Here is a 26,915-nt window from a genome sequence, read left to right on the forward strand (position 1 = left end):
CTCATGTTAAGTGTTTTTGCTACAATAAAGATTTCTGTCATTTATAAAACTCTAAAGCTTATTATAGGAGTAAAATAGGATTTTAAAGTGTTCACTGTGACTCTTTTTGGCATCTTAACTCAATTGTAAGATCTTTGAGTGTGGAGTTCATTCTATTTCTTCCATACCCATGCTTTTAAAATGGTGGAGAACCACACAGTAGGTAAAGCTTTGATTAATGGATATATTTACTAATTATGAGGAAAGTAAGGACATTCAAACTGATGGAAACTGATATCTTTGAACATTTACTATGTGCCAGATACTGTGCTAAATGTTTACTATATTTTGTTTTATTTAAATATTTATAAAACCCTGTGAGAAAAGTATTACTACTCATCTTTTAGAATGAGGTGTCTGAGATTCAGAAACATAGTTGAGTTGTGTGAGAGATTATGGTTAGTAAAATTCAAAACTAGGTCTTTGTTTTGTGTTGTTGTTTTTGAATGTTTATTTTTTTTCTTAGTCCAGAAACATCTCTTTAGCTACTAATAAATTATTGTGACCTTGGGAAAAAATTTATCATCTTAACCATTTTAAGTGTACATTTTAGTAGTGTTATGCCCAGGTAGTTTTGAGTCTATGTAAAGCTATCTCCTTTCTATCTCTTTCACTTTTGTCAGATTTATGTTTTACATTAGTCATTCTATAGTACATTTGCATGATATATTATTGAGTCATCACATGATTGGCCCATAAAGTGATCTGTGGCAGGACGGACTTTGTACTGAATGAAGTTAGAAAAACTCCATTGGGAGGGTTCATTCATGTGGGTAGAATCATGTTGGGTAACAAAAGATCTACGGAGGCTAGTTCTCAGAGAGTTGGAGGTACTCTGTCTGCTTCCTAAGCTGGCCAGAGCATCTCTTGGGCCCCCTGTTACTAAGAGAACAGTAAGAACTCCCCATCAGGCAATGTGGTTGATTAATTCAAAGGAAGGCAAGACATTCTCGGATATTTCAAAGGTTTTCCTCTATCTCCAAAAGGACCCATGTAAGATGCACTGCTCCATTCAGAGCCACAGTCAGAGATCATTCAGAAGATTATGTTCTATGTAAATAAAAATAAACAAACAGTTAAACAAAACAACAGAAAAAAACCAGGCTTGGCATGGACCATTTATTGAGTTCTTTCAGGACACTAACTTGGGCACTTTTTTTTTTTTTTTTAAATATATTTTATTGATATTTTACAGAGAGGAAGGGAGAGGGATAGAGAGCTAGAAACATCGATGAGAGAGAAACATCGATCAGCTGCCTCCTGCACACCCCCCACTGGGGATGTGCCCGCAACCAAGGTACATGCCCTTGACCGGAATCGAACCTGGGACCCTTCAGTCCGCAGGCCGACGCTCTATCCACTGAGCCAAACCGGTTTCGGCGGGCACTTCTTAATTTAGGGTTAAGCTGCAGTCTTCATGTGGGTCTGATGTCATTTTGTGTATGACCCCCCACTCAATCTTTGCATCAGAAAGCACATTATTAGAATTTCCACAAATGACAAAACCTTTTAAGTAAGTTTTTTTAATGAGGCCCTCTCCTCTTCTCCCAAACATGGGGTCTTTTTCTCCTCAGTTGTCTACTCTGACATTTCAAAAAGAAGAGAAAGATAGGTGTCTCTGCCTTTTGGGGAACTGTGGGATCTTCCATTTAAACTTGTGTGTTTTGCTTTCTTAGCCTGTTTATATAAATATAAGAAACCAGAAGCCAGTAAAAATAAAAATCATGAAGTTATCCATGAAACATGCAGAAGCAGCCTCCTTGAATGATAAACAAGCTCAGCTGCAGGAAGATCTGTGGTCTGATATTCATTACTGAAAAACTTCCACTGGATGGACAGTTTGTCCGGATGAGTTAATTAATTTTAAGAGCTCTCTGTCCTCTTAGAAATATACCATTCCAGATTGGCTGAAAACATGTTTACTTTGAACATTCATCAGTAATTCTGGGTCATCCACTCCACAGCTTGGTTTGCCTTGGTGCCAGCTGCATGTGGCAGAAAAGTTAATTTGTGAGATGTCTCTTGTGTTAAAAGGGGGAAAAGTCATGTGGGGAAATAGGACTCTTGCAGAGAGAAGGGAGCGTGGAATTTCCAGTTCTCAGAATTAGGAAGCCTTGAGCACGAAACTAGTTTATATGAATCTGTATGGAAATCAGGGGCTTTTCCCAAGGACAACTTCTCATCTCTGCAAATGAATTTCCATTTCAATATTCTAAAAATATTAAACAAATTATTTCACGTGTCCAAAGGCTCGCTTTTAAAAAAATCCCAGATTTACCCTGCCTTCCAAATCCTGTTTGAATCTTACTTTACTCCCAAACTTCCTTTTATTGCAATGGCTTTATTAAACCTTCTCTTTCTGAAGTTCTAAAGCACTGGGAGGTAATAACTGTGCTGTTTTCCAATGTACTTTGATGATGTTTCAAGTGTATTTAGTAGGTCTCAATTAGACTTAGATGAGGAATTATCTTGTGAGTGGATAGAACAAGTGACAGCCTTTGCAAATGGTTTTGTAAAAATTTTCTCTTTCTCCACTTCCTCCCCATCCTTTTCTTAAACATTTATCTTTATTGTTGAAAGTATTACAGATGTTCCCCTGCCTTTTTTCCCCATTGACCCCCTCCACCCCACATAGGCCTTCACCACACTGTGTCCATGGGCTGTAAATATATGCATGTAAATGCCCCGGTTAATCTCTCCCTAATCCCTAACCCCACCTTCCCTCTGAGATTCATCAGTCTGTTCCATACTTCTATGTCTCTCGATCTATTTTGTTCATCAGTTTATTTTTTCATTAGATTCCACATATGAGTGAGATCATGTGATATTTGTCTTTCTCTGACTGGCTTATTTCGCTTAGCATAATACTCTCCAGGTCCCTCCATGCTGTCTCAAAGGGTAAGAGATGCTCCTTTTTCACAGCTGCATATTATTCCATGGTGTACTAGTAAATGTACCACAGCTTTTTTATCTACTTGTCTACTGATGGGCCTGCAGATATATATATCTACACTAATAAAAGAGAAACATGCAAATTGACTGTACCTCAGCTACACCCACAAGCCACGCCCACCAGTCAATCAGGAGCGAGTATGCAAATTAACCCAACCAAGATGGCTGCGGCCACGGAGCAAGCAGAAGGCTTGGGTTTCCCTAGCAATGGAGAAAGCCAAGCTTCCCGCCTGCTCTGGCCAGCCCTGGCCTTCGCTCAAGGCTACAAAGTTTCAATTATAGAAGATAAATAAATCCCAACAAAAATGGCGGCGGCCACGGAGCTGGAAAGAGCAGGAGGCTTGGGTTGTCCCCGGTGATGGAGGAAGCCAAGCTTCCTGGCCAGCCCTGGCCTCTGCTCAAGGCTACAAAGTTTCAATTATAGACGATAAATAAACCCCAGATACCAGGGCCTCCGCTTGGGTCGCCAGGGGGCGTGGCCGGCCTGCAAACCACCACAGGCCCCTCGCCCAGGCCACCCCACGCCCCAAGGGAACCCCCACCCTGATCCGGGACACCCTTCAAGGCAAACCAGCCGGCCCCCCCCATGCACCAGGCCTCTATCCTATCTAATAAAAGAGTGATATGCAAATTGACTGTCACTCCAACACACAAGATGGCTGCCCCCATGTGGTCAAAGATGGCTGCCCCCATGTGGACACAAGATGGCCACCACAAGATGGCCAGCAGGGAAGGGCAGTTGGGAGGGACCAGGCCTGCAAGGGAGGGCAGTTGGGGGCGATCAAGCCTGCAGGGGCGGGCAGTTAGGGGTGACCAGGCCAGCAGAGGAGGAAAGTTGGGGGTGACCGGGCCCGCAGGGAAGGGCAGTTGGGGGGTGACCAGGCCTGCAGGGGAGGGCAGTTAGACATCAATCAGGCTGGCAGGGGAGTGGTTAGGGGATGATCAGGCTGGCAGGCAGAAGCAGTTAGGGGCAATCAGGAAGGCAGGCAGACGAGCAGTTGGGAGCCAGCAGTCCTGGATTGTGAGAGGGATGTCCGACTGCCCGTTTAGGCCCAATCCTATTGGGATCAGGCCTAAAAGGGCAGTCGGACATCCCTTGAAGGGTCCCAGATTGGAGAGGGTGCAGGCTGGGCTGAGGGACACCCCCCCTCCATGTGCACTAGTCTATAATAAAAAAAGCTTAATATGCTAATTAGTCCAGACTTCCTTCCGGACGTCCTTCCTTTCGGGCACAGCTACAGCGGACAGGAGCCGAGGCAGAAGCGGCAGAGGCCCCCGCCACGGCATTGGCAGGCAGTGGGCAGGGGCATATACATACATATATATGTATATTTTTACCCCCCTCTATCTAACATGTCTTTTTGTTCTACTTTTAAGATTTTCTCTTCATGTATGGTTTTCAATAATTGGATTATGATCTGCTTTGATGATGTGTTGTGGTGTTTTTCCTGTGTTTTTTTTTTCCCTTGGGGTTCTCTGGGTTTATAGTTTTAATCTATAGTCATGCACCATTTAACAATGGTTCTGACAAATGCATCATTAGGTGATTTTGTCTCTGTGCACATATCATAGAGTGCACTTTCAAAAATGTAGTTGGTATGGTGTTATTTTAGAAACATCCAAACCTGTGGAGAAATTTTTTAAAAATTCTGAACTAGTCTTAATCTAAACATTATTTGGCAACTATTTCCTCCTAACATGATAGAACTGAAAGGTAACATGTGCAATTCCCCATTTTAATGCTCCTATATTATATACACATATACATACACTTAAAATGTGAGAGACAGCCCGGTCTCTTACATACAGATAGTCACGAGGAGTTTGAGCTACACATACATCTTGCACAGATATTGGGCAAAAAAATCTGTGAATATTTTTTATAGTTTTAACAAATACACATAAATAGAAGAACATAAATGACAGTTGAGAATTTTATAAGAGTTTATTTGAGCCAAACTGATGACATATGCCAGGGAGCAAGATCTCAAATGCTCTGGACTCTCTGGAGAATAACCGTTTTTGCAACTTCTTTTATGCATTTAAAATTAAGGAGGGAAATTAAGGAAGATTACATAGAGATGGGAGAAAGCAAGGCAGGGATTTGGATTACGGTATAGTTAACAATATTATATGCTCTCTTGAGGGTTGTTATTTCAAAGGGGTGTTAAACATAGAAGTACAGAAACAAAGGCTTGCTTAAGACAAAAAGAAACCTTTTACTAAAAAGTTATATGGCTGGGACATGATTACCCACCATGACCTGCCCTATTTGAAATTTATGATCAGATTGCTCTGTGAGGTTACTTTCCATAGAACCTTTTTTTTTTTTTTTCATCCACAATGGTATGGCCTGTTGGTCTGTAGGGGAGGAAAAATAATTTTATGTCTACTTTTCTAGGTTCTTTTATTACACATCTTGTAATAAAAGACAGATTAGCAGGAAGGAAAAAAAGTTTAATAACATGTATACCTCCTGTTGATACAAGAAACATTCAAACATGTAGCAAAATTTTATGAGTTTATTTGAGCCAAACTGATGACATTTGCTGGGAAGCAAGATTTCAAGTGTTCCTGAGAATGGCAGTTTACAGTTTCTTTCTTTCTTTCTTTTTTAAAAAAATGCATTTTTATTTCAGAGAGGAAGGGAGAGGGAGAGAGAGATAGAAACATCAATGATGAGAGAGAACCATTGATTGGGTGCCTCCTGTATGCCCCCTACCAGGGATTGAGCCGCAACCCAGGCATGTGCCCCTGACCAGAATCGAACCCAGGACCCTTCAGCCCACAGGCTGACGCTCTAGCCACTGAGCCAAACTGGCTAGGGCTTATAGTTTCTTTTATGCATTTGGAATTAAGGAGGGAATGTAAGGATGATGCGAGACAGGATAATTATATGTTTTCTTGGGGGTGATTACGCTTCTGGGGGTCTGAAAAAGGGGATTACTCTGACATTTCAAAGGTGTGTTAACCTAGATGTACAAGAACAATGGAAAGGCTTGTTTAAGGCAAAGATAAACCTTTTACTAAAGAAGTTGTATGCCTGGGGCATGACTACCTACCATCACCTTCCCAATTAGGAATTTATCATCAGATCACCCTGTGAGGTTACTTGCAGTCATTGGACTTGTCAGGTTTATTACAGTACCCATTTTTCATCCATGTTCCTCCTCCATTATAATCATACTAGTGGCCCGGTGCACAGATTTGTGCACATTGAAAGGAAATTAATTAGAAGGTGGCCAGCGGGGTGGGACTGGGCGAGATGGGCTGGACATACCCTGGAGCCAACCTCCTGCGGTCCCTCCCTGGCTGGCCGCACCTGGGGTGCTGCTGCCACTTGAAGGGCGTCTGTGGTCACTGCAGCTCAGCAGTAAACCAGATTTGGGCTGACAGTGCCTCAGCAACAACATAACTCACGGCTGAAGGTGGAATCGCACACCCTGTGAGGAATTGGGTTCCCTCCTCTCTGGTTCCGAGGTGCATCACCACAGCTCAGCATCTCCTGCATTGAGAGCCTGCCCCCTGGTGGTCAGTGTGCGTCATGCCTACAGGACGGTTGGATGGTCACTTAGCCTTTTATATATATATAGATGGAATCACTGCCGTATATGTAGTCTATTGTTAAACGTGGTTATGTAGCACATGACTAATTTAAAGTTTTGACCATTATTTTCTCAAGTATTTTTTTCTTTTTTTCTCTTATCCCTTTTGGCACCAATTACTATGTTATGCTGCTTAATATTGTCTGATAGCTCATTGATGCTCTGTTAAAAATTTTCAGTCTTCTTTCCTCTCCATATTTGTCATTTTGGATAGTTTCTATTGCTGTCTTTAATTTCATTAATTTTTTTTTGTGCAGGGTCTACATTATTGTTAATCAAATCTAGTGTACTTTCGTTTTAGTTATATATTTTTTCTAAAAATTCAATTTTTTTAATATTTCTAATTTTCATTCTTGTGCTTTCTTTTATCTTTAACATACAGAATATATTTGTAATTGTTTTTTTCATATCTTTGGTTACTACTTTCATCATCTATAATTTCTGTGTCTGTTTATATTTATTGGTTTTTCTCCTTTTTAATGAGTCATATTTTCTTGCTTCTTTGTATGCTTGGTAATTTTTAATTGGATGTCAGACATTTTGAATTTTACATTGTTGTTTGCTGGATATTTTGATAGTTAAAAAAATTTTTTTTTGTCTTTTTGGGGATGAAGTTAAATTTCTTGGAGTCAGTTTGATTTTTAAGTTTTGTAAGGGCGATCAAAAGCAGTCTTTTTTCTATGGCTAATTTGGCTTCTCTGTTGAAGCAATACCTTTCTGAGGCAGTACCATTCGACATCCATACCCTTCTTGATCCATGCCTTGTGTATAATGAGGTCTTTTTAGTCTGGGTGCCCAGAACATGAACTATTTCTGACCCTATGTAAACTGTGGTGATTTTTTCACTTAGTCCATACTGGTCATTCTTTTTTTTTTGCCTTGGTAATTTTTTTTCACATATGGCAGGTCATTACCCAGAGTTGTCAGGTGCCTCCGCTGCAGATCTCTGGATCTCCTACTTTCTGTGTAGATCCACCTCTTCTGTACTCTGTTCTGTAACTTCCAGTTGTTTTGGCCTCTCCTAATTCTGAACTCTGCCTCCTCAATTCAGCAAGACTGCTGAGTTCTATTTGGGTTCCCCGTCCTGTACTAAAGCTTGAAAGCGCTTTCCAGGTAGTGAGAGAGGGCATCACAGGGCTCACCTTCTTTGTTTTTCCTTCCTCAGGGATCAGTGTCCTGCGCTTTCTGTCTTCCTATGCCTGGAACCATTGTTTCACATATATTGATTCTCTTTTAAGCTATTTAAGGTAGGAGAGTTAATCTAATTTCTCTTATTTCATCATGACTGGATGCTAAAATTTGTGATATGATTTTAAGTTTCCCAGAATGTCTCACTGTCCTCAAATATCTTCCTTATTGCCTTCCAAGGTGCTTATAATTCCACCATTAAATAATCACTAATTTGAGTCTTTTGGCATTTGAATATACTATTGAGATGCAAAAGTGCTCCATAGGAAGGAAAGCATAATAGTAGAAGCTCACTAAATACTTATGGGACATCTGAAAGCATAGAAATATTATAGAAGTAGAACTCTGGGTATCTGGTTTCATTCTGAGATCTGCTACAAGTTTGTGTGAACCCTGGCCAAGTTATTTGACTTGTATGGGCCCAGTTTTATCATTTGTGAAATGTAAAGGAGGAGGAGTAAATGATTAGTTGGCCTCTGGCTGAGGGTAGTAGTTCCATGTCTTACTACTTAAGGAACTTAAATATAGTTAGAGAAACAACTAAATTTCATTAATACTTCAGCAAATCATAAAGGACAGTATAGTAGAATATTATCCATGCTAAGTGCTCTGAGAGTTCAGATATGTTAACCTAGTGGTCGGCAAACCGTAGCTCGCGAGCCACATGCGGCTCTTTAGCCCCTTGAGTGTGTCTCTCCCACAAAATACCACGGCCTGGACGAGTCTATTTTGAAGTGGTGTTAGAAGAAGTTTAAGTTTAAAAAATTTGGCTCTCAAAAGAAATTTCAATCGTTGTACTGTTGATATTTGGCTCTGTTGACTAATGAGTTTGCCAACCACTGTGTTAACCTAATAGATAAAGTTTTGTGCAAAGATGGAAATCAGCCTGGCCGGTGTGGCTCAGTGGTTGAGCATCGACCTATTAACCAGGAGGTCACGGTTTGATTCCCGGTCAGAGCACATGCCCCGGTTGGGGGCTTGATCCCCAGTGTGGGCCTACAGATTCTCTCTCATCATTGATATTTCTATCTCTATCTTCCTCTCCCTTCCTTTCTGAAATTAAAAAATATATATATTAAAAAATATAGAAATCAAGGTGTTCCTTGAAGGATTAGTAATTTTGGATAAAACAAAGGGTCAAAAGTAAGAGGAATAAGATGTTCACATTTGTTAGAAAATTTTCATTGTTTAATGAGAGTTTAGTTTGCTGATACTGGATTAATTTGAAGTTGTTATCTTAAAAAAATGGGAGTAATTGTTCTTTTTCTAATATCAATAAGAAATAATATTTCAATAGTGGTTATAACTCTTGTGATTATTTTGAGATGGTTATAATATTTTTTTTTTCAGATTTTTGGTTTGCAGATACTTCTAGTGCTTTTTTTTAAAAACAAGTCCCATATCTAATATGTACCCCAAATAAAATTTACTAAGGTTTTTCATTATTCCTTATCCCCTCAACTTCTCCTGTGTCCCCTACCATGGTTAATGGCATCACTTTCTATCTTGTGTCTTAAGGAAAGCTTTGTATTATTTTTTATTCTTTTCTGAGTCTAATCTCACATATTTATTTGGCTGTCACGTATAGCCATCCTTAACTTTGGAATACTCTTTCTTGCTATTGCTGTATTGCCAACCCATCTCTTACCTCTCTCCTGGACCATTAATGATATTTTAATGGGTCTCTCTGCTTCTCAGCTCTCTTAACATATTCCTCATACTGATATTAGTCTCATGTATAGTTTTTGGTAGATCACTTCTCTGGACACAGAGCCTCTGACATCTCTTCAGAGCCTGGAAATAAAGTTCAAACCATAAAGACACGCATTTGTTTGTTCCCAGCTTGTTTCTCCAGGTTTTATTCCACCCTACTATACTCTAGTCTTAGTATTCTAATTATGGTATGTGGAAAAGGGAATATTTCGAACAGAAAGCAAAATTAACAAAGGCATGAAAATATATAATGTACTTGGAGTCTTCATCAGATAGATTTCTACTTATCCTTCAATAAAGATTTGGTTACAAACTCAACCCCTTTTTTATACACTTCTGACTTCATCTCTTTTCCTTAAGTATGCAGATTATAAGTGCTTATTACATTGTTTTAGAATTATTTCTGTTCTTATTTGTTATTATTACAGGCTGTGAGCTTCATTAGGGTAGGGAACAATATTTATTAACCTTTGAATTCCTAGTGTCCAATATAGTGTGTTGAGCACATTGTAGGAGCTGATGTGTTTGTTTGAATTATTACCAGCATATAATTAACACTCCCTTAAAAAGCCTGGTCCTTTCTAGAACTAGTTCTGTGGGTCCCCTGAGGCTGCCACTAGGAGGCTCCAAAGCCATCCACATAAGGAAATTTGGTTTGCTTCCAAGATAGGCAAGAAAATGATGATGCTGGACAAGTCCTTATTAAAAGTTCAGATGTCTAAACTTTTGTTTTAATTTCTTTAGAATTCTGTTTTGTTTTTGGTTAATTTTGATATTTAGCATCTTTGTATTACACATTATCCTTTGGAGAACTGATAGTATACTTAAATGATATATACATTTTAGTCCTAGCCAGTCTACAGATACAATGGGGGAAACCAACTCTCAAAGAAGCTTTTAGTTTTTCAGGCACAGAATGAACTTCAGTGCGACTGACTCTAATCCAGTGCGTAAGTATTTTTTTTTCTTATTCATCAAAAAGCATGAATTAAGTGTAATTGTTGGCTTCCTGTTCTTGCCTATTATTTAGTTAGCTCCAAAAGATTTGAATACATCAGATTCTAATGGAAATTGCCATCTAAAATTATTGCTGCACAATGACCAAATATGTCAGGGTATCGGCTCTCATTGGCATTCATGATTGCTGCTTTGGTGAAGTAAATTCTAAACCATTTCTTATAAGGTTGCCTCTTTAGGAGCCACTTGATAATGGGATGATCCTAGAGTTTCTGAGTGGTTTTTACTATTTGGATGTGAGGAGGAAGAGAGGAGCCCATTGGTGCAGATCTACCTTTTTTTCTTTATGTATCTGTCTTCTCTTTCCATAATCTGAATTCTGTCTGTTCTTCATGCCGAATTCATCTTCTATGAGGATTTCTCCAGGATGTAGCATTCTCTCTCTTTTTTCTTCCGAATTAAGCCGAACTAAATTTTGGAGTTGGAAGACATTTCATTAATGTAGTCTGGTCTTTTACCAGTGTGTGAAAAATGGCCCCAAATGTGGGTAAAAATGGCCCCAGAGACACTTAGTAAACCAGCAAAAATCTTGCTTTGGCCAAGGTTCTTGTCTGATCCTAAGAACTAATGCTTTACTTCATGCTATGTGTATACCTACTAACAGCTACTTATGATTACACAGTCCTTCCATGAGATAAATTATTTAGCACTTTTATGAAGAATCAATCAGTGCAAAAATGTATTTGTGGATAGAATTTCAGCAATTGCAGATAAAAGAAAAGTAGTAGTTATGATATATTCTGCTACTTTGTGTAGATTAGATCCAATTCTGCAGGAACTCTCACTTGAAAATAGACTTCAAGTTGGTTATGAGTCATGGTGTACAGATGAAAAATCAGGGCTGTGGTCAATACTGTAAGGAAAGCCTTAGAAATATTTAGCTGATGAATGATTTATGCTGAGTTATTGTGGGAAGTCTTTGCTTCTGGTTTCAGCCTCCAACTCAGTTGTATAGCTTGTTTTCATGAACATTCTTGTGATGGAACAATGGTGTCTTCATCTGGGAATGATGTAAAAGTAGAGAAATCCTGCAGACCTCAGAGGAGGAAACTGGAACAGAGACTTGAATATTCATGGACATCTGCCAAGTATCCATATATATTTGCATACATTTAGTAGAAATGGATAAAAATACTTGCAGAGGCATATTCTGCCAGGGTGTCACTTATTCTGCTGGGTGATGTGGGAAGAGCACCACCAGTTAGGAGGCCAGGGTTATAATCTTTGTTTAGTACAAAATACCGTGCAAACAGAATGCTGAGCAAATCACTTCATCTCTGTCTCTAGTTTCCTTATCTGTGAAATCTGAAAAATTCTACTCTTTACTTATTCCTCTAGAGTAGGAGTTGGCAAAGTATATAGCCTGCAAGGCAAATCTCTCCAACACCTGTTTTTATAAAGTTTTATTGGAACACAGCCGTGTCCATTTATTTATGTATTGTCTTTGGCTGCTTTTGCATTACAACAGCAGAGTTGAGTAGTTGCATCAGAGGCTGTATGCACAAAACTAAAATATTTACCATCTGATTCTTTATAGAAAAAGTCTGCAACCCATGCTCTAGAGAACATTTTTAAAACTTGGGGGAGGGGTTCATAAACATTGACACTAGGGATGGCACTGATCTCTGGTTGATTGGGGCCAAGAATGTCAAATGTCCTGCAGGGCAGGACATAATGAATACCTGTTTTACCTGAAATTCCAGTAACTCCCTCCTAGGGATTCCTTCCTTATTTTTGATTCTAAGGAGATCCATTCTTGAAAGCTATATCAATTCTTTAGACTAAGGCAACAATTTCCCAAGTTAAATGAGTTAGGACTTTTAAAAAATTTTTTTAATTGATTTTTAGAGAGAAGAAGGGAGAGGAGTAGAGAGATAGAAACATCGCTGAGAGAGAAATTTCATCAATTGGCTGCCTCCTGCATGCTCCCTACTGGGGACTGAGTCCACAACCTGGGCATGTGCCCTGACCAGAAATCAAACTGTGAACTCTTGGTTCATGGGTCAGTGCTCAACTACTGAACCACACCAGCCTTTTAACCACACCCCATAACCTGAAAAAGAGTATCCACCAAGATATCTACCAAGAATCTAAATCAATTATTATGCTTATGGTGAAATGTTAGAAGCATTCCTTTTAAAGTCAGGAAGAAGCCAATAATGCCCTCAGCTCACCTTTGTATTGGAGGTACTAGGGGGCACAATACTATCAAGAATTGTGAAGGGTCTGAGGTTTTACCCTATATGCAAACTAACAAGGTAGCCTGCCAGAGTTGCATGGATGCTGGCAGAAGATATGAGACTCCTGTGTCAGACACAAAACAGTTTATTTTTCACAGCAATATCTGTGGCTAGAGTATCAGCACATTTTTTTAACTGTTTTGCTGAGTCTCAGTTCTCACAGGACAATAGGAAGAATGCTAAGTGATACTTTCATGTGCAATAGGTTGTATGACAGGAGGGGAACCCTGAGATTAGGGAACCCTGAATCTTTTATAATGAGAAATAAGCAGGCCTGCCCTGTATTCTAGAGAAAATGCTGTATTTATTATATAGGATACTAAGCATGCCTGCTTTTTGCTCTGGAGGGGAGTACTGTCTCCATCTTCTAAGACTGTTTAATATACAAACATCTTTGGAAAGGTAATCTAGAAAAAAGGCAGCCATTGTCTCTGATTGTAAGATAGTTAGAAATGCAAGAGTCCTATGTATTCCAACAAATGAGAAAAGTAAATATATAAGAATTAAGAAGGAAGAAACACATTTTTTTAAAGAATAATTTTGATTTTTAGAGAGAGAGGAGGGAGAAGAGAGAAACATCCTTGTGAGAGCACAGCATCGATCGACTGCCTCCTGCATGCACCCTACCAGGGATCAAGCCCACAACCAGGGCATGAGCCCTGGTCAGGAATTGAACCGGTAACCTTTCTGTGCACTGGAAAATGCCCAACCAACTGAGCCATACTAGCCAAGGCAACAAATTTGTTTTTATTAGCAGATGTATAATTGGTTACATAATGAATTCATAAACATCTAGTCAAAAATGGTTAGAAATGCCCTAACCCCGTGGTCAACAAACTGTGGCTCGCGAGCCACATGCAGCTCTTTGGCCCCTTGAGTGTGGCTCTTCCACAAAATACCATGGCCTGGGTGAGTCTATTTTGAAGAAGTGGCGTTAGAAGAAGTTTAAGTTTAAAAAATTTGGCTCTCAAAAGCAATTTCAATCGTTGTACTGTTGATATTTGGCTCTGCTGACTAATGAGTTTGCCGACCACTGCCCTAACCGGTTTGGCTCAGTGGATAGAGCCTGCGGACTCAAAGGTCCCGGGTTCGATTCCGGTCAAGGGCATGTACCTTGGTTGTGGGCACATCCCCAGTAGGGGGTGTGCAGGAGGCACTGTTCAATGTTTCTCTCTCATCCATGTTTCTCTCTATCCCCTCTCCCTTTCTCTCTGTAAAAAAAATCAATAAAATATATTTTTAAAAAATGGTTAGAAATAGTAAGAGAGTTTGCCAAGATTGCTAAAGTCAAGCTATATATAGCAAATCCAGGCTCATTTTTTACAAACTATGGACAACAACTTAGAACACATTATTAAAAATTATACCAGCAAAAAACCATAGTATCTTTGAATAAATCTAAGAAATATACCAAATTTTAATAGAAGACACTGTAAAACTTTATTGAAAAACATTAAAGAAGACCTACATAGAAATGCATAATGTCATAAAAAGGAAGCTTAAATATCTTGAAATTGTCTCCAAATTAATGTATAAATTCAGTGCAGTTAAAACTCCTATAAGCTCTCTCTCTGTGTGTGTCTGACTTACTTAACAGGCTGATTATAAAATGTTATAAAAGGATAGAGCTGAGAGAGGGTACATGGTATGGATGGGTATTCTTTGTACATTTCTCTATTTGAAACATCTACACTAATAAAAGAGAAACATGCAAATTAACCATCACTCCGCTATGCCCACCAGCCAATCAGAGTGAGTATGCAAATTAACCCAACGAAAGATGGCAGTTAATTTGCATACGCAGAAGGAGTGAAGACTGAAGACAGCATAGAAGGAAGAGGGAGGGAAAGCGGAAAGCGAGGCAGCAGCGCGGGAGGAAAAGTGCAGGGCTGTGGCGGGAGGGAAAGCACGGGGCAGCAGCGACGGCGGGGAGGGAAAGCACAGGGTGGGGGGCAGAGGTGGCCGGAGGGAAGGGAAAGCACGGGGCAGTGGTGGGAGGGAAAGCAGGGCGGGGGCGCGGGAGGGGTGGCAGTGGCGGGAGGGAAGCCCGCTGGAAGCCCTGTTCTTGCAGGAATCTTCCTGCAATGGGCCTCTAGTTATATAATGAAAACAAAGTAAAAATGAAGGCTTTTTTTTCCCTAAAAGTGATATGCTGCATGTCTTGGAGTTGTGGATGCTGGCTTGCACTGTTTTAATTATCCAGATAAGAGGTTTATAGTATTAACTGGAATGGAAAAGAAGGGTGTAATTCTAAGAGACGTTTTAAAGCCAAAGTGGATAAATTTGGTGACATCACAGAGGTCTTCTAGCATTTGTGAATCTCTTTCAAAGGACTATGATGTTGTGCATCTTTTCATGTGCTTATTAGCAATTTGTATATCTTCTTTGGTGAAATGTCTGTTCAGATATGTTATTCATTTTTAAATTGGGTTATTAGTCTTTTTATTAAGTTATAAAAATTTTCTTTATATTTCTATTGTATATATTATTTTCAAATATTTTCTGTTTGTGTCATCTTTTCACTTTCTAAACAATGTATCTGTTTGAATACAAGGCCTGTGCCTTTAACTATCTATTATATTGCCTCACATAATGTCAGAGAAAGCCTGTATTTGGCAGCTTTGATGACTATATATATATTTTTTAATATATTTTATTGATTTTTTGCAGAGAGGAAGGGAGAGGGATATAAAGTCAGAAACATCAAAGAGAGAGAAACATCAATCAGCTGCCTCCTGCACACCCCCCACTGGAGATGTGCCCACAACCAAGGTACATGCCCTTGACTGGAATCAAACCTGGGACCCTTCAATCCGCAGGCTGACGCTCTATCCCAGCCGTGGGCAAACTACAGCCCGCGGGCCGGATCCGGCCCATTCGGCTGTTCTATCCGGCCCACGGAGCCGAAAGAGCAGAGGGTTCTCTTGCTCTCCCCTCCGCTCCTTCACCAGCAGCAGTGTTAACATGGCAACTTGGGAAACACGGCCGCAGCTCCTTCTTCTGAGTGGGCGGATTTATATCCGCCCATTCAGTAGAAGGAACAACCTCTCAATCTTCCAGAGGCTCCTTGTAATGCCCGCGGACGCATCCCCCTACATCACCCTGGGAATGCGTAGACACGTTATTGTGGTGATGTAGGGAGACACGCCCCTGGAGAGCACAGTATCAGAGCATTAGCTAAAAAAGAGACCAACAACACTGTTCCCACTGAAGTTGATGTTTTAAAGACCAAAAACCTTTCAACCCAGTCTACATCTACGTCCCGGGCATAATTTGGAAGTTGCACTAAAGAAAATGTTAATTTACTATTTACACATTTTGTTCTTTTCTATTTGTTTTAGTTTTAAATTATTTTATTATATTTAAGTTTAATTTGAAAGGCTTTTGTACCTTTCCTTTGTTAGGCAATTTTATTTTGCCTTTGCCATCTTCAATATAAGGTATGTTATTGTGCTATGATTCCTCCATTTTTTGAAGTTTCAAATTATAATAATTAGTGTTTACATTCTTCTTGTTAAAATGTTTGATATGAATAAAACTATTGAAATAAAAAAAAAAAAGACCATACCCTTTTATGTAATGATGTTTACTTTGAATTTATATTAGTTCACACAAACACTCCATCCATGCTTTTGTTCTGGCCCTCCGGTCCAGTTTAAGAACCCATTGTGGCCCTCGAGTCAAAAAGTTTGCCCACCCCTGCTCTATCCACTGAGCCAAACAGGTCAGGGCTGATGACTGTATTAAAATCATTTTATTGTGCCTGTGTCATCTAGTCTTAGCTTGAATATTTCTAGGAATAGGAAACTCACTCCATCCTCAAGTAGCTCTTTTCCTTGTATGACAGCTTCTGTTATAATTTTCTCATGTGGAACTGAGGAGTATGATTTTTGGTTATTCCCATAATGTTTGACTTTTGAGATTTACATGGAGTAAGTCAGTTATCTCTTCTATTTGAAAGCAAGTTTTCTTTGCCAAGCTTACCACTCTCAGTCTTTTATGTCTCTTTACAATAATAGTAGATGAAAAAATTGAAGCTTACAGAGGTTCTTTCACTGTCACTTCTGCAACTAATAAGTAAACACCAAATCAGATTTTTTAAAAAATCTTTATTGTTGAGATTATTGCAAATGTCCCCCTTATTCCCCCCATAGCTCCCCTCCTCCCGGTTCCCACCCCACCCCAGGCCCTGGCCACCGTATTATCTGTGTCCATAGGTAATGCATACATGCATATAAGATCTTTGTCTAATCTCTTCCTCCACCCCTTACACCTCCTTCCTTCTGAGAATCATCAGTCTGTTCCATTTCCATGCCCCTGATTCTATTCCATTCACCAATTTATTCTGTTCATCAGATTTTTTATTCATTTGATTTTTAGATTCAATTGTTGATAGATATGTATTTGTTGCCACTTTGTTGTTCATATTTTTTATCTTTACCTTTTTCTTCTTCCTCTTCTTAAAGAATACCCTTCAGCATTTCATATAATACTGGTTTGGTGGTGATGAACTCCTTTAGCTTTTTCTTGTTTGTGAAGCTCTTTATCTGACCTTCAATTCTAAAGGATAACTTTGCTGGGTAGAGTAATCTTGGTTGTAAGTTCTTGCTATTCATCTCTTTGAATATTTCTTGCCACTCTCTTCTGGCCTGAATAGTTTTTGTTGAGAAATCAGCTGACAGTTGTATGGGCACTCCCTTGTAGGTAACTAACTGCTTTTCTCTTTCTGCTTTTAAGATTCTCTCTTTGTCTTTTGCCCTTGGCATTTTAATTATGATGTGTCTTGGTGTGGTCCTCTTTGGGTTCCTCTTGTTTGGGGTTCTCTGTGCTTCCTGGACTTGTAAGTCTATGTCTTTCACCAGGTAGGGGAAGTTTTCTGTCATTATTTCTTCAAATAAGTTTTCAATATTTTGCTCTCTCTCTTCTTCTGGCACCCCCATAATTCGGATGTTGGTATGCTTGAAGTTGTCCCAGAGGTTCCTTACACTATCTTCATATTTTTGGATTCTTTTTTCTTTTTCCTCTTTTGGTTGGGTATTTTTTGCTTCCTCATATTTCATATCAAGGACTTGATTCTTAGGATCCTCTAGTCTACTGTTGAATCCCTGTATATTATTCTTTATTTCAGTCAGTGTATGCTTAATTTATGACTGGTCCTTTTCCATTTTTTTGACATTCTCACTAAGATCCTTGAAAGTCTCACTAAGTTCCTTGGAGGTTTCTAGAAGATTCTTGAGTAACCTTATACCTATGGAGTTGAATTCTATATCCAGTAGTTTGCTTCTTCCATTTGTGACATGTTTCTTTGTCTCCACATTTTGGCTGCTTCCCTGTGTTTGTTTCTCTGTATTGGGTAAAGCTGCTATGTCTCCTTGAGTTGATAGAGTGACCTTGTGTAGTAAGTGTCCTGTAGGGCCCAGTGGCTCAGCCTTCCCAGTCACCTGAGGTGGACACTCTAGGTGCACCCCTTTGTGGGATGTGTGCACAGTTTTGTTGTAGTTGAGCTTGATTGCTGTTTGTGTCACCGGGAGGAATTGACCTCCAGGCCAATTGGCTGTGGAGACCAGCTGCGACTACAGTGGGAGAGCTGCTGTGCAGGAGACACCCTTATGGAGCAGGTCTTGCTTCAATGGGGCTTTGGTGCTCACTGAGTCTTCCCCTTGAGTGTGTTGTTTATGGATGAGAAGAGTTGTAATCTGGTATGGTCTGGCACTGACCACTGGGTACACTGGCTCTTGGGTCTCCAGGGAGGTGCAAAGTCAGCCACTGCCTGGGGCCACCCAGCAGGAGCTACAGAGAGATCTGAAGATTCCTGCTCTTTGTATCAGGTTTGGAAGTGCCCAGATGAGGCCCAGCTGTAAAGCAAGGGAGGCTGGTGCTGGTGCTGGGTCTTGGGCCTTTTATTGATAGGATTGGTACTCCCTGACCCAGCTGCAGCTTGTTTGACAGGTTTTTTGCCTGAGCAAGGACAGGCCATTCATATGCAAAAGCTGCTGCTCACAGCTTGGATGGGGTTGTAAATTGGTGGGGTGGGGTCTCAGGGAATCACCAGGGCTTAGCAAACAGAAATGGCTGCCAGTCAGCCCTGCAACTGGGGAAGTTCCAGCAAGGGAACAATGATCCCTGTGAGCACCTCCATCTGGAAGAAAGCTGCCCCTAAGTTTCTACTCGGATGCTAGACAGTCCAGTTTCTCCTCGTATGTGTCTGGGTCCCCCAGAGCTTCGCCTGGCACTGAGCTCAGAAGAAGCAGGAGCTTGTAAGTGCAGTTCGTGGTGCCAGCCTTTTAAGAGGAGCAACTGGGTCTCCAGCAGCCTGTGTGTCACTCAGCCTCAGTCCACACTGGTTTTTAAAGCCCGTAGTTCTTACTGCCCATAGGGACTTGTTTTCCCAGCTCTGGGACCCTGGGCTGGGCATCTGGTGTGGGCCTGGGACCCCTTGCTCCTCCGGGCAGCCTCCGCAGAGACAATCTCCCTCCCAGTTAAAAAAGTGGCACACATGGGTGCCAGACCAGCCTGTTCTGCACCTTTGTACCTCCTACCAGTCTCAGTGTGCTTTCTTCTTTATTTCTCTAGTTGCAGGATTTCCATTCAGCCAGTTTTCTGGTGGTTCTGGATGATGGTTGTTCTGTATTTTAGTTGTAATTTTGATGTGGTTGTGGGAGGCGGTGAGTACAGGTGTTTGCCTATGCCACCATCTTGGTTCTCCCCGCCAAATCAGAATTTAAAATGAAGTCTGCTTAACTCCAACTCTTCACTCTGCCGCCCTTGACTGGCATGGAATGCAGTGTGGCTATGTAATCGTTTGTATTCTGGATGTTCTGGTTCCATTAATTTAGTCTAAGATTTAATGGATTTTTTTGGTGGCAGTATTATATTTGGCAGTATATCACTGGCTTATGTTAAGCTTGTATTTAACTAAAATTTACAAATCTTAATAAGATCTTAAATATCTGAACTTCTATCTGGTATGGCCTTTCCATATTATTTTATGTAATTAATTTTCAGTATAAATGCAGGACTTTGTGTTCATGTCTTTACCTACATGTTGGGGACCTCATCCTAAATTTCTGGGTTGCCAAGATAATTTTGAATGTTGAGCCTATCATTTATGATGCTTAGTCTTCCTTCAGATATATGACCATGTGCATCTTGGATAAGTACTCTCACTTTGTGTTTATCTAGTCTTTGATACAATGTTGAACAGATTAAATATAGATAAAAATCCATATGGAATATCTGTTTCCCCCCAAACATTGTCATAATGCACTTTTCTAAAGTCTAGGAAGTATGTTTGGCCATGCCCATTGTTTTATTTTCTTAGTATTATTAATATTAAGATAATATGGTCACTTTATTTCAAGGTTTTGGTTGAATGATGTTGAGCACTGCTTAAAGAACCAAATATTTCTACTGGTACCATCAACACAGGCATTCATTTTTTTTTTTTCCCCGTTCCAAAGCCATTGGTGTCAGCAGTGAGCAGTGGCAGAGCAGCTTTTTTTTTTTTTTTTTTTGCATTTTCTCCTAAAATTTTTTAGTTTGCTATGTAAAACTTGAAAGTTTGTAGAGTTGTCATCCAAATTGCTATTGATAATATAATTTGTTTCTATGGTAATCAGTTGAATTATATTTTAACTTATAAAAGTAAAACAAATAACTTTACGTCATGAAAGCTTCCTGGTAATTGCAACACATTCTAGAAAAATGGTTATTTTTGAGGAAGGCTGTTTTCTGGAGAATACTTTTACTTTGAGTGTAAATCATACTGTATAAAAAGCAACCTATCACTAATGGGAAAATAACTGGGAGAGAGAAAGATCCGAAAAGTTACTCTAGCCCTGCTCTTGCTTTCTTTAGTGACTCACAAAATACTTCTAAATTGAAAGGACAATTACTGAGTCAGAATGTATCCAGAGGTATATGAAAAAAATATCAGGAGAAATTCTTAGTAGCTAACCCACAGGATGGCAGCTCTAGTTTGAACTGAGTAGGTTGGCTGGGAGGTAAACCTGAAAACAGGCCAAGAATCCTGAATAACATGCTGGAGCTATCACTTGGTCTATGGCATGAGATAGAGGAAATGACCTTCATAGTCACTAGTATTCAGACAAAGTTGTATTATTTTTTTCCCATGGAGAGTGCTAAAAGATGTTAAGAAAAGGCCCCAGGAGGTAAATAAGTACTTAGAGGTGAGCTTAGAAGAGGAATGGAGGAGTGAGAATGTTAGGTGAGGTTAGAGAGAGATAAGAAACAAAAAAATCTTCCAAGAATTTGGAAATGATCAGAGAAATTTGCAGGATGTATCATGAAGTTGGAGACCCTCAGGTTTATTAATTTTGAATTTCTTAATTGTGATGAAAATACTGGTAGTTTATAAATTGTCATTTTGGGATAAAACAGGACTGTAATATGTGTATGGTTTTTGTTTTATTGGTTTATTTATTTATTTTTTAAAATATATTTTTATTGATTTCAGAGAGGAAGGGAGAGGGAGAGAGAGATAGAAACATCAATGATGAGAGAGAATCATTGATTGGTTGCCTCTTGCACACCCTCTACTGGGGATCGAGCCTGCAACCCGGGCATGTACCCTTGATAGGAATCGAACCTGGGACCCTTCAGTCCGCAGGCCGACGCTCTATCCACTGAACCAAGCCAGCCAGGGCTGTTTATTTTTAATTTTTATTTTTTTGTTTTTCATTTGTGCTGCCTGCCCCCCCTTTTTTTCTTTTTATAGACATTGTTCGGAGTGATGTTGCCTTGGATAAACAGAAAGGCTGCAAGATTGCCCAGCACCCTGATGTTATGCTAGAGCTCCAACGGGAGAAGGCAGCTCAGATGCATCTGGTTCTTCTAAAGGAGCACTTCTCCAATACTTACAGTAATCTCATATTAACAGGTAAGGCTATTGGAGCCGGCTGGAATCTTAGAGCACTGTAGATTGATGGCCTCCATCAGTTAGTAACTTGATGCTTGGGAGACACTAAAGTGGGATCCAGATGAGCCCACATCTGTCTGTCTTTACTCACTATATCCCTTTTTAAATTGTGATGACTCTTGTCTTCCTATAAAAAACATTTCTTGTACTTTGCAGATGTATTTTGGCTTGAGGTTATGGGCGATTCAGCATGTGTGTTCTTAAAAGACAGGACCAATGAAAACCTAATGAAGCCTTATAAAAATATTACTTTTTAGATGTGTGCCAGTAGATTTGAGAGAATTACTAAATTTGGTGTCTAAGAAGCAGCTATTTTCCTTTTTCTGTATATGTCCTTTCTATGAACCCAGTGAATATAAAGATGAAATGCAAAAGAGATAATGATGCACATGCAGAGCTGAGAATGTTCTGTTCATGGTGGAGTTTGAAAATATCTGGGGAATTTGATTTTCTTTTTAAGAGCAAAGAGGCTATGAGACTGAGCGATACTCCCTTACATCCTTGGTTCTAGGGGGGAAGTGAATATGCGTGAAAGCTCAAAGGAGAAACAACTTTTTGCAGGGTTGCCTGCAAACTTTGCTGGTAAAGAGCATGAGAATTGCACGTCTTTGTCAAACTTTGGAAAAGATTCTAATAGCAGGCCCTGCCCTGGTAGCTCAGTTGGTTAGAGTGTTGTCCCAATACACCAAGGTTGTCCCCAGTCAGGGCACAGACAAGAATCAAACCAATGAAAGTGTAAATAAATGAAACAACAAATTGATGTTTATCTATCTCTTTCTAAAAAAAAAAAAAAATCAATAATAAAAAGATTCTAATAGCATCCACTAATGTGAGAATCATGAAGGACTTGAGATGAACTAATAAGAGCAGCTCAAGTTACCTCCATTTTCTTGAGGGCATTCAAGGCAGATAGATCTGTATTATGTTTATTCAAATAAAATTTAACAAATCAAAAGTGTATTTTCCCTTGTTTATTAATATTAAAAAAATAAAAAGATGGGTTGGGTTGTCTGACAGGCTATGTACATCTCACATTTATTTTTGTAAAGTCTAAGTTAGGAAAATTTTAACTTTTTTTTTTACAGACTTCCTGGCATTTTACCAGGAATTGCTGAGTGGCAACCAAATTGTTTTGCTTTGTAAAAAGCACAAGTCTTTTTCAACTTTCCATTTTGTACCTGGTGGAAAACTCAATAGCATGAGATAAAAGCCAGATTTAAATGTGGCTTTGGTGAGCAGAGAAGAGGATTATGGATTTCATAATAAAGGCCCTGTTTTTTGCTCTTTGATAGGTCATTAAAGAAGGAAAACTTAAAAGTGATTTATAGCCAATGATGCATTTCCCTAAATTGGTTAGTGAAACTGTGTTTAGATGTATGGGAAGAACATAGATTTCTCTCTAGATTTATTCAGTCTACCTCAAATGTACAAATGTGCATGTATTTAATGTTTTCCAATTCTGTTATTGGAAATGAAATATTTTTTATTCTACCCTTATTCTAATATTTTAAGCACATATTAGAGAGGTCAGGCCCCATGTTCTTTAATGTGGCGTAGAGAGGGCTTAGGGTAATTCTAACCCTAAACTGTGGATCCAGAATGTGGCTCAAAGGCATATTATCTTTGAACACACACAAGTGTTCTATTGAGTTCAGTGGAATCTTTTCTAATTCTCAGTAACATAATCCCTTTCGATGTTTATTCGCAGTTCAAACTGTTGGAATCAACATTGTCAACTTTTACCCTGACAACTTGCTTACTTTCCACTAAACAAACTTACCCTAGTGAAGAGCCTCTTTCCTGCTCTCACTTCTCCCAAGCTACTTCAAAGAGTCCTCAGGCATTTTTCACATTTTTCACCCAATGTCTGTGCAGAGGTGGTACCTTGCAACAGACAGAGCATTTGGTGTGCCCTGGTATGTTTACATGAAAGTTTAAAAGGTTTTGGTTCCAGGTGTTGGGAAGAGATGGAGTCATTTTAATTTAGCACCAATGGTAAAACTATTTTAGTGTCCTTTAACTAAGTCTTTGATTTTACACAGCATGGTTTTCTAATTGTTATGAAGTTTAATCCTTGATTTCTTGTATAAATTTTGAGAACATGGTCTCCAGACAGCTAAACATAATATTTAAACATAACTAAACTAACTTTTGTAAATATTTCCCTTTTCAGTGATGAATGTATATTGGTAAGGAGGGTGAGGTTGAAGGGGCAGAGACCTCTCAGATGAAGTGACTTTCTTACCAACATGTTCAGAACACCTACTCTGGGAGCTCTGCTTGGTGATGTCCACTTATTTTGTGTAACTCTGGCATAATGTTTGAGTATTTATGTGGGAACAGGATAAGGAAGCTGGGCCTCCAAAATCTCAGAAAGAGATAACTTTTTCATACCTCTGCCCTCCCCTCAATACCTCTCCCAGTTATTTAAAGAATTTCATGTATATGTGTAGCAGTGTGTCATAATTGTTTCCTGGTAAGTTAATGGTATATTATTTATTTTTAAATTGAAGAACTAAGATCACAGTATAAGAAAAAAAATTAATAAAGTGATTGAAATGTCACTATGGTAAGAAGTTAATAAAGTTATTGAAATGTCAGATAAAAGCATGTTAACAATATTGGTTATTGCCCTCTGCATCACAAGCAAGCCCTTATTCTTAGATGTTTTGTCTTTATTTGATATGACTAATAGCATTGAGGTGAGAGGCATGCTTTCATGTTATTCATTTCAGCTCATGATTTCTCTTAAGCAGACACCCCTCAGATGAGGGTAAATGATATTTTTGCTTTGATGATATTTTGACCATTTAATAAAAGAAAACAACTCTACAGTTCTAGTAACTATCCAGTTAATGGAAACTAATAATAATTCTTTAATGCATACATCTTATTGAAGTATTCCTCATTATATCATAATTTTAGAAAAGTAGATATTTTTACATGATACTAAGCATGTCTTAATATTTTAATGTAAATTATTTACAAGATATTGGAAATAATGTTAGCCTCACTTAATAGAGAGGGTTTGAAGTAAACTTTAAGGTTACAGGAAGGTGAAGGAGTACTTCCAATAGAACATCTGTGATAGAAATATTTTAAATGGTGATGAGTCATATACTACACTCATTACACTAACTCACCAACACCTGATTGTGTGCTCATCTTATGCTTCTTGAGTCTGAGAGTGTTTAATGTCACTCTTTAAAGAAGAACAGGGATCATGTCTTTCATTTCTTTGTGCTCGCATGATTTTTTTTTTTTTATCCTCACCAGAGGACATGCTCATTGATTTTAGAGAGAGTGGAAGGGGGAGGGAGGGAGAGAAACATTGATGTGAGAGCATCAGTTGGTTGCCTCCTGTATGCACCCTGACCAGGATCAAAACTGCAATATTTTGGTGTATGAGATGATGCTCCAACCAATTGAGCCATACCAGCTAGGGCTCTCATGATTTTTTTTATTGTATGTGCATGCTCCCATGATTCTTAATCTAATAATAATGCTCTATAAATTTGTTTAAAGTGTTCTGCTGTCTACATAATGGATGAATTCACTTGAAGACTCTTTTTAAGGGATAATTTTGACATCAATTAAATAGCTTTTATAGGTTCTTCACCTCACCCCCCTTTTGAGGTGTAAATTGAACTTTTTTGGAGGATCCCTATACTATAATCAAATGAAAAACAGAAAATAAAAGTTGAAAGTCAGCCTTTAAGGGCAATACGTTTTCTAGGATTTTGTTTAGGACATAAACTCCTTGAAGGCAAGGAATAACTAGGCAGCCCAAACCATGGCCATTATAAATGGATGGCGTTACTCAAGATGCACATAGTACCCTGTTGTGGTCCATTCTTCTAACTTCAATTAAGAAAAAGGGCCCAAATCAGTGGAGTGAAAACTGTTCTTTCAGTTCCCACAAACCATAATGCTCAAAGGACTATTTCCAGATCTTTTAAATTATTTACATTATATTCTACAGTATTGAATAGAACATAATTTTATTTAATCATTTTCTTATTAAGGTCCATTAACATCTGTATATATTGACACATTTATTTCTGTGGAGTAGACATCTCAAAGTGGATGTCTGAATCAAAAGATAAGTATTTTTAAATTTTATAAATTCAGGTTTATTGAGGTATAATTTACATGCAGAAAAAATAAAATTTGACAAATGTATAGACTATATAGTCACATAACCATGACCACCATCAAGATATACAAGATTCTGTCATTCTAAAAAGTTCTCTATCAAGCTGTAAAACATAGAAGGAACCCTTACCTTTTACAACAGCATGGATGGACCTGGAGGTTATTATGCAAAGTGAAATAAGCCAGTCACAGAAAGACGAATACCATGTGATCTCACTTATGTATGGAATCTAATGAACAAAATAAACTGACCAACAGAATAGAAACAACGGCATGAATACATAGAACAGACTGACAGCTGTCAGAGGGGATAGGAGAGGGGGGACTGGATGAAAGAAGATGAAGGGATTAGGCAAAGGACATATATGCATAACCCATAGACACAGACAGCAGTGTGGTGATGAACAGAGGGAAGTGGGGGTGGGGGGCCAGGTGGAGGTGGGTAAAGGTGGGGGCAGAAATGTGGATATCTGTAACAGGGTCACCAATAAAAATAAAAATAAAAATAAAAATGAAAAAAGTTCTCTTATTTTCCTGTGCAGTTAATTTCCTTTTCCTACCTCCAGTCCTTTAGGTGTGTATGATCTGATCTCTGACCCTAAATGTAATGTAAAAAGTAGTTGTGTGTGTATGATTTCTTTCACTTAGCATTTTTTTTTGAGATTCATTCATCTTGTTGCATATATCAATCAGCATTTCATTCCTTTTCATCGCTAATATTTTATATTATGAATATCCTATAATTTATTTATTCATATGTTGATGGACATTTGGTTTATTCCTAGTTTTAGTGATTATGAATAAACCCAGTGTAAATATTTGTTCTCAGATCTTTGTGTTGACATGGATTTTCATTTCTTTTGATTTTATGGTATCTTTTAACTTTATAAGAAACTATCAGACTATTTTCCAAAGTGACTGTACTATCTTACATCCCACCAACAGTATGTGAGGAGTTCTAGCTACTCCACATTCTTGTCAACAATTAGTATCATCTGTCTTTTAAATTTTAGCTATTCTAGTAGTATCTCATAGTTTTAATTTGCAGTTTATCTTTTGACTAATGAT

General features: G+C 38.8%; 1 protein-coding gene across 3 annotated transcripts in view; it reads left to right on the forward strand.

Moving 5' to 3' along the window:
- Window positions 1-26,915, forward strand: part of HPSE2 (heparanase 2 (inactive)) — a gene marked incomplete at its 5' end in the record, with an annotated part of 566,398 nt that overhangs the window by 37,775 nt on the left and 501,708 nt on the right. For 2 of the 3 annotated variants that reach the window (XM_080641826.1, XM_080641827.1), the window contains one exon: window positions 21,492-21,653. The exons of the other annotated variant lie outside the window; for it this stretch is intronic. In XM_080641826.1, the coding sequence (XP_080497952.1) occupies window positions 21,492-21,653 (162 nt within the window). The remainder of the gene's footprint in view (window positions 1-21,491; window positions 21,654-26,915) is intronic. 3 annotated transcript variants of the gene reach the window in all.

This window comes from Plecotus auritus (genome assembly GCF_963455305.1).
Source record: "Plecotus auritus genome assembly, chromosome: 9".
Lineage (NCBI taxonomy): Eukaryota > Metazoa > Chordata > Mammalia > Chiroptera > Vespertilionidae > Plecotus > Plecotus auritus.